Source organism: Cryptomeria japonica, chromosome 4 (assembly GCF_030272615.1).
Source record: "Cryptomeria japonica chromosome 4, Sugi_1.0, whole genome shotgun sequence".
Lineage (NCBI taxonomy): Eukaryota > Viridiplantae > Streptophyta > Pinopsida > Cupressales > Cupressaceae > Cryptomeria > Cryptomeria japonica.
The window spans coordinates 157,261,772-157,271,137 of record NC_081408.1 but is presented as its reverse complement, the minus strand read 5'-3'; the positions used below and the strand labels follow the sequence as shown (position 1 = coordinate 157,271,137).

Sequence of the window (9,366 nt, the reverse complement as noted above, 5' to 3'; positions counted from 1 at the left end):
AGTGGAAGAGGTAGCAGCCCATCAAGCTCAAGTGGAAGAGGCAACTATCAAACATCAACTCAAAATCAACCCCAAAGCCAGAGGTATGACAAATCCTTAGTCCAATGTCATTATTGCAAGAAATTTGGGCATTACATAAATGAATGTAGAAAGAAGCAATATGATTCTAGACAACAAAGTGCAAATTTTACCAAGGAATATCAAACTCAGGACAACATGTTCATAGCTTGTAATGTTGCACAAGAAAGTGAGAAAGATATATGGTTTTTAGACTCGGGTTGTAGCAATCATATGACTAGAAATTTGGAAATGTATTCTAGTTTGGATGAGAGTATAAAATCAGATGTAACGTTGGGGAATGACAACAAAGTTTTAGTTATGGGTAAAGGTAGTGTCAACATTCTAACCAAAATGGGGGAGAAAAAGTATATTTCAGATGTCTATTTTGTTCCTGGACTGAAACATAACTTAATGAGTATAGGGCAGCTCATTCAAAAAGGGTATAGAGTCAATTTCAATAACAAATAATGCACAATTTTAGACAAATTTCCAAGCAATCAACTCATAGAGAAAGTAAAAATGACAAGCAATAGAATGTTTCCCCAAGGATAAAACCAGATTTGAAAGTAGAGTTTTCTCAAGAACATAACACAATGAATCCATGAGTGCATGAAGGAAAAGTTGCAGCAGTCCCCCAAGTAGTTTATCAAGCTGAAATTAAAGATGAAAATTGGTTATGGCACCTAAGATTTGGGCATCTAAACTTTGGAAACTTAAACTTATTGCATAAGAAGAAAATGGTGATGGGGTTACCACTAATAGAAAAATCGGATAGAATATGTGAAGGATGTATTTTGGGTAAACAACATAGAGAATCATTTCCAGCTGGAAAGTCAATTCGTGCAAACAAACCATTAGAGATTATTTATTTAGATTTGTGTGGACCAATGCAAACACCTTCCATTGGTGGGAGCTACTACTTCTTGACATTCATTGATGACTTCACAAGAAAAATATGGGTCTACTTTCTAAAACATAAGCATGAGGTGTTTCATTATTTCCGTCAATTCAAGGTTCTTGTTGAGAAACAAAGTGGGCACTACATCAAAGCATTGAGAACAGATAGAGGAGGTGAATATATCTCAAATGACTTCATAAGATTTTGTAAAGACCATGGAATCCACAAATAATTTACTGCAAGGTATACCCCACAGCAAAATGGTGTCGCTGAAAGAAAAAATAGAACAATAATGGAAATGGCAAGAAGCATGTTGAAGGCAAAACATTGGTCAAATGAGTATTGGGCTGAAGCAGTAGCATGTGCAGCATATATAATTAATAGATCTCCTACTAAAAGTGTTATCAATATGATTCTGGAAGAAGCATGGAGTGGAAGAAAACATAATGTTTCTCATATGAGAGTATTTGGATGTGTGGCATATGCACAAGTGTCAGATGAGTTGAGAAGAAAGTTAGACAACAAAGGGGAAAAATGTATATTTGTGGGATATAGTGATGAGTCAAAGGCATACAAGCTATACAATCCAATCAACAAAAAGGTTATAATTAGCAGAGATGTGCAGTTCGTAGAAAATGAATCATGGGATGGAACTTTGGACAAAACAATCAATATTGCAGCCAACATACCACAAGAAAAAAATGAAGAATTTATATCATCAAGTACTCCTTCAAATGTGACTCCTCCTATAGCTGTTCAAGGTCAACAAAGTGGACAACAAATGACACCATCAAGTGTAAGGACAGCCCCACACACTCAAGCAAATACTCCATCAAATGTGTAATTAACACCATCTTCAATTGGAAATCTTGGTGCTGGACCATCGAGCCTACATTCAACAAATTTAAGTGACATGTCCAATCCTACATTAGCAAGCTTGAGGAGACAAAAAATCAGAAGTTTAAGGGAGATTTATGAACAAAATGAAGGTGAAAATAATGTAGGTCAGACTTCTCTTTTTGCTTTATACTCGCATGTAGATGATCCAATTCATTTTGAAGAAGCTATTAAGGAACAAAAATGGGTGCAAGCAATGGATGAAGAAATTGAAGCAATTGAAAAGAATGAAACATGGGAGTTAGTTAGTCTACCATAAGGAAAAGAGGTGATAGGAGTGAAGTGGGTTTACAAAATGAAATTGAATGCAAATGGAGATGTGCAAAAACACAAGGCAAGGTTGGTGGCAAAAGGTTATTCACAACAACCCAGGGTAGACTACAATAAGACATTTGTACCAGTTGCCCGCTTAGACACCGTGAGAACAATACTACTGATAGCAGCTCAAAACAAGTGGGTAGTATATCAAATGGATGTGAAATCAGCTTTCTTAAATGGTATTTTAGAAGAAAAAGTCTATGTGGAGCAGCCACCCGGATATGAGATTTTGGGTCATGAAAACAAGGTTTACAAGCTCAAGAAGGCACTTTATGGACTCAAACAAGCTCCAAGAGCATGGTATAGCAGAATTGATAGTTATCTTTTACAAAATGGATTCAATAGGTGCAATAGTGAGCCTACATTGTATGCTAAGATGAATGAGCAAGGTGAGATCATAATTGATTGTTTATATGTTGATGACTTGATATTCACTAGTGATATTTCAATTGGCATGTTCAAATCAGCTATGAAGAAAGAATTTGAGATCACTGATTTGGGTTTAATGAGATATTTTCTTGGCATTGAAGTAAGTCAAATTGATAAAGGTATTTTCATTTCACAATCTAAGTATGCAAATGATATTTTGAAAAGGTTTAATATGATGAATTGCAAATCAGTACCAACACCAATAGTAACAAGTTTGAAGTTGAGTAAAAATGACAAAGGAGCTAATGTAAATCCAACTTTGTATAAAAAACTTGTTGGTAGTCTCATGTATCTAACAACCACAAGGCTGGATATAATGTTTGGAGTTAGTCTCATTTCAAGGTTCATGGAATCTCCAAAAGTTACACATTGGAATGCTGGAAAAAGAATTTTGAAATATGTTAGTGGAACAAAGAATTATGGAATATTTTACTCAAGGTCAAATGATTTCAAGCTAATAGGATACATGGATAGTGATTGTGCCGGTAGCATAGATGATAGGAAGAGCACTTCAGGCTATGCTTTTCATTTTGGATCAAGTGTAGTATCATGGGCTTCAAAGAAACAACCAATTGTTACTCTTTCATCAACTGAAGCAGAGTATGTAGCAGCTACAGGGGCAGCGTGTCAAGCCATTTGGATGAGAAGAATGTTGAAAGAATTGAGGAATGAACAGGAAAGTGCGACAAAGATATATTGTGACAATAACTCAGCTATAGCATTATCAAAAAATCTAGTATTTCACAAAAGGAGTAAACATATAGACACAGGGTATCACTTTATCAGGGAGTTGATCAACAATGGAGAAATAATTTTGGAACATTGCAAGTTAGAAGACCAATTTGCTGATATCTTCACCAAACCACTGGGAAAAGAAAGTTTTGTGCATCAACGAAACAACTTGGGTATTAAGAGGGAGTGTTGAAATTAATCTTCAACTGCCCACCTACTCCTCCGTAGATTGTTGTCCATCCCATCTACTCAACTTTACCATGCCCGTGCCTTCCTTCTTACTCCAAACATGACAGTTTTTTGAATTAAAAATATTGATTGCAATCTTTTTGATGTACATACAAGACAGTAGTAATGGACTTGAACTAAATATAATTTACTGTTTTGTTTTCTTCTTCTTCTAGAATTTGTAGAAGAGTCTAGAAGCTGTATTATTTTAATACAAAAGCTAATTTGTAAGAAGTATTGTAGAAAAGGTAATGCTGGGAGAGCAACACAGGAAAAACAGAGTATGAAAAATACAGAGTAGATGATGTGGCTGCAGTAACAGAAAATCAGAACTGGGGACTTGTTTTGATGCATTAGATTGGAAAGAGCAGCAGCTCCGTTTTAAATCAGATTGTATATCTTTAATGTATGAATATATATAAGTGTTCATAGCTATAAAGCTCATTTTTCTGTCTTGTCTCTATTATAGTCTATTTATAATTTGTTTTGTTTCTATATCCTCTGCCTCTCTTTCCAACAAGCAGCAACTATCTAACAACGAAACGGAAGCAGAATGCATATATAATGTTGATCTTACCTATGGCCTTTTGCTTGTATGGAGACGACCAATTCATTATATAGCACACATAATTTCTATGCGGCCACACTAATTAGAGAATTTGAGACATGGCAGATAGAATAATATATTTCCTAAAGATCTCAATGGACTGATACGCACAATGTGCTCATGGAATAGACGTATCATAAACAGAAAGACATGAAAAAGAATAGGAAGTGGATCCAACCTATGGATTCTTTATTCTGTCAGGATATTTCACATTAATGCATTCATGGAATCGATGTATCAATAAAGTTTACCACTTCTATTCCATTCACCATACATACAGAAAGACATGAATAGAAGTTGTCTAAAAGCACAATACAAGAAAAATGCACAACGGATGTTTATCTTACCTTTGGCTTCTTGATTCCGTTGAGACATTTCGCGATTGACCAACTCATAGTACTGCAGTTCATGACGTAACCTTGAAATCTCAGAATTTTTATTATCAATCTGGATCTTCATCTCATGTTCTGTTTCTGCTCTTATCGATGCCCTTCCAGCAGCATTTGGCACGGTCCTTGCAATGGTGAACTGACCACAGACATCGTCAACAAAGCTAGCCAATCTATTTCCATCAATTTCTATTGATGGTAATGACACCCCACTCAATGAAAATCTCTCTATCATTTCCTGCCAAAGGTTCTGCCAAAGTGATAAAGCTTCTTCTGCCCTTACTCGCCGTCCTATCTCCATAGAAATTTTTGATCTTAGGATATCGAGTTCAGCATGTGTCCGTGAATTGTAGCTCCTTGAGGATTGCCCCGGATCATCATCATTGGGGAGATCTGAAACAAAACAAAGCAGCTTAGCAAGACAACATCAAAAGGCTGTTTGAAAGTGATTAGCATTTAGAGGACAGATATGGCAATATTTCTAGATGGATGCCCTATTGATTTGATTAAATGTGGATGGCTAGATAAAAATGCTACATAAAAAAGAACCTTACTTTGCTATAAGTTGGATATTCTAATAGTTTAAATATAAACTGAAAATGTTACTAGAATTGCTTATATTAATGCTAGATCTCCATTATAGTGGATGATAAAGAAATATGCTACAAATTGATCTGTGATCCATTACAATAATAATTTTGTAAAGGTTAGCTCCTGTAAAACTTCAAGACAAGCATTTTATGGTTTTATGGCGAAACAAAAGCATCTAATTGTTTTAAAGCTGAATAATAATTTCATAATAAAGTAGGGAAAGGCTAGAAAATTATACCCGAGAACAGAACGTTCACCAAATTATCACTGTAAGAGACTACACATCCTGCAATTGTTCCATACAATATTCCAAAAGCAATAAGAAAGAAGGAAAAATTATAACAGAGAGAAACCAGGACCATAGTACCACCTACTAACTGTTAGGGCTTTCAATTGCAATTCAAACCATAACAGCAAGAAAGCAGTCCTGCTGTAACCTAGCTCTTAACAGTTTCACAAAATTTACAATACTAACAACTATTAGGCCGTTCACTACTAGTGATCTGATTTCAAATTTTAAATAACACAGCTGAATGCAACCACTTTGAAGTCAATAAATAATGCAAAGATAAAAAAATCTTCATATATAAATGGTTAAAAAAGTAAACACGTTGGATATAAATGTTTTGTGTGTGTTCATTTTTCTATGAAACAATAGTTTGGGTTGGACTTATTGAACCCTACATAAGATAATTCATATACAAAACCATAATTAATGAAGAAAATACCAGAATCCATAAAACATTTTCAATAATTAACTGCAGAAATATGAAAAGCTTAATGTATTGGCATTAATTGGGTAGAGATTATCACCATCCTCTGCATCAAAGAAATCACTTCGATTTGTTCTTGGAGTATAGTCGATATCACCTACTTCATCACCATTGCTCTTCAAATAGATTTCATTTTCCGGCACACAACAACATTCAGTCTGTCCATAGATGGCCTTACCCCCAATTTCCTTATTTTTTTGTTGGGTTTCACTAATTTCTTCATTGTTCATCCCTATGTCATCACTGGTGATCTTAGTTTCAGTAAACCCCTTTTGAGTATCACATTCTTGATCTCTGTCACCAGGCAGAAATCCATCCTGGCAGGGGGCATCGTTGGCTTGACTTTCTCCACAATCACAGGAGGAAGCCCCCTTCTTTTATGACTGACAACTTTAGGGGATCCAAAACGAGGAGGGGCACCATATCTGTCGGTTAACATTTCGTTTTTCAGTTTGGCCTTGGTTTCTTCATTGCTCTCTACCACCTTTTCTAGTGTAAAGGCCGAAAATGTGGGCATTTCGAACTTCTGGTTTGTTCTGTGATTATTAGTAAAAACTTATCATCTCAGTTGAATTTTTCGCCTAGAAAAATCTTCAAACCAAAAAAACAGTGGTGTTGAAAATTACCAGAGTGAAGAAATGAAAGTGAGTTCACAGACGATCCCGATCATCAGATTGCAGCGAGAACGGCGCTTAAAGATAGTATCCGTTGTCTTGAGCGTTTCAATCCGACTGGATTGAAAAGCATTTAGCAGATATTATTTGTAGTCGCTTAAAAAACGTTTGCTTCGTTTGTGTAACCATGTCGGATTAAATTTAAATCATATAATAAATGAACGAAACAAAATAATTAATTGTTGGTGACCTCAGTGCCAAAATTAGTGAAAGGAAAAATAAATAATGAACATGAAAAATTAAATGAGAGTCGCCATTAATAACGAGATAAAGAAAAAAAAAGATTTATAATTTAAATAAATAAAATAAAGTATTTATGATGTTAAATATTTGTAAATGAATTTGTTTGTTATTTATATTTATTAAAAAATTTAGAGATGTTAAGTTAAAGCTATTTTATTTACTTAAAAGTTATTCTTTATTATATTTCTTCTAAAATTATATTTAGATGAGAGGCATAACCTACAATGGCAGCATCCTAAAAAGTTTATATTTTATGACATAAAATAATAATTAAGTTTTGATGGTTGTTTATTTATATTCTACTTTAACTATTTGATATTAAATAAATAATTAAGTTATATTTTATCTATTTGATAGTAAAATAAAATAATTGTTAGTAAATAAAATTTATGTATCTATATAGTAGTTATTAGTAGATAAAATAGTAAATAGTATACGACAATGTAATATTAAATTTCTACTTTAATCCATGTAATATTCTACTTTAACTATTTAATTTAAAAAACTAAAACAAATATATATAGTATAAAATAGTAATAAAGTTTTGATGGTTGGTTATTTATTTTGAAATTAAAAAAAATATAATTTGATTTACTATAGAATGATAATAAAATAAATAGTTATTAGTAAATAAAATACCAAATACTATGAAATTTCTACTTTATGTATCCATGTAGTATTCCAATTTAACTATTTGAATTAATCAACTAAAACAAATATATAGCACAATGGATTACCATGTTTGATTTATAATCAAAAGGTTGTAGGTTGAACTCCCTCTAAAGTTAGTAGAGTTAATTTAGTAATTTATCAATTTAGTTTGGAGAAATTAATTAGTGACCATTTATTAATTAATTTATTTTTTCTCTAAATATTTTAAATCGAGAGTCCCAAACCTTTACATATGCGCAACAAAAGGAGACAAGAAACCATTAGGCTTCCAGCACTACTTACAAACCTTGAAACCAAACACCAAGACAAAAGAAACATAACACTTGCCCACTGAAAGCACAAACCAATGGCTTATCTGGTTGGAGAGAACTCCAAGTTCCTCTCTAGACAAATATCTTTACCTTTCTCCAAAACATATAGCTTTTTACATGAATCTTTTCTAGAGGAAATGGTTGAGGACTTGGGCTTGGTTTTCACCTTCAATGCAAACGCTTTAAGCCTTATCACAGTGGAAGACTCTAGATGTCTTCTTTTCTTGGCATGCTTCTTCAAAATTTCTTCTTGAATAACATGAAGAGAAATATAGTTTTTCTTTTTTATTTCCTTATTCTAATCAAACATGTGCTCTCCATTTTCCTCTTCATCATGTCCTAATTTTCCTATAATGCCTTCACCATCTTAGCCAAGTGCTTTGTGTTCTTTCTTTGGCCAATTTTATCACTAAGCTCCTTTACTAGGTTCTCCAATGCTTCACATATATCAATCATAACAAAAACAATTCCCACTACCATCCAAGTCCCCTGTTCCTTTTCATCATCAACCAAACTCAAGGCTCTGGCATTTGCATCAGCAATAACTTCAAGATTATTAATTTTCTTTTTTACCACCTCAAATTATGCCAATTGAAAATGGATGGTAGGTTCATGCTTATTAAACCCTTCACAGAGTTCATCCACTTTGGTTACAAAGAGAGGAAATTCCTCTTTGATTAGAGCAGTCAAAGGAGAGGAAATAGGGGAGTCATGGGGGGAGAGGGGGGAGAGGTGGGAGAGGGGTAAGATGCTTTACTCACTATATTATTTAGGGTCCAATCTAACCTAGAAGACCATGAAGAATTCATGTCATCCATTTCCTCTTCAATAATGATTGGCTTCTAAACAAAGTTTGTTCTAATAGGAGGACCTGGAGGAATATTTGATTTTAAAAATCAAGGAGGGTTAACCTTGGTGGGAACCTTAAGGCTTTTGGTGGAAGCATTGTCCATAGCCAAATTAGTTGATAACTCAACACAGAGAATTGGGTCACAACCTAGGCCAAAACGATTTCTTGTAGGGCCTCTACAAAGGATTAAACTCAAGTAGAAATTATAAAGCCACAAAATAAGAATTGATGTGAGGGGAGTGAACCCTTATCCTTAGCCACTACGATTGACTAGTATATGGAGGAGAAAATCCATAAGAGAAAATTCATTTAACTTCATACTAAAGGTGATTGAGCTTCAAGAATATTTGGGAGTGAAATTTCTTAGAGCGCCCATTCAAGGTGATGAACTTAATCAATAGCATTGGGGTATGTGGAGGATCATGAGGGGCCAAAAAGTGGTGATATTCTGACTAAAGTCTTAACTGATATGCTGATTGAAAATATCTATAACTTTCAAATGATATCACATTTTTTGAATCTAAAACATGCATTGCATTCTATGCTTCGTATACTATAGGATTAAAAAATAAGAATGTAATTTTATAAATTTTTTACTAGGTTATGGTGGTCAGACATATGAGTTTTTATATTTTTAGAAAACTATAGTAAAAGAATCATGATTAATTATTTATTTTAAAAAAAATACAAAAAA

General features: G+C 33.7%; 1 protein-coding gene across 1 annotated transcript; it reads right to left on the bottom strand.

Moving 5' to 3' along the window:
* Positions 1-4,358: 4,358 nt before the first annotated feature.
* On the bottom strand, positions 4,359-6,152 carry LOC131874978 (uncharacterized). Its single transcript, XM_059218962.1, has 4 exons — positions 5,963-6,152; positions 5,388-5,435; positions 4,517-4,951; positions 4,359-4,363 (listed from the first exon to the last, which is right to left on the bottom strand). Exons 1-4 carry the CDS (start codon positions 6,150-6,152, stop codon positions 4,359-4,361), a joined length of 678 nt encoding a protein of 225 aa, XP_059074945.1.
* Between the last annotated feature and the right edge of the window lie 3,214 nt (positions 6,153-9,366).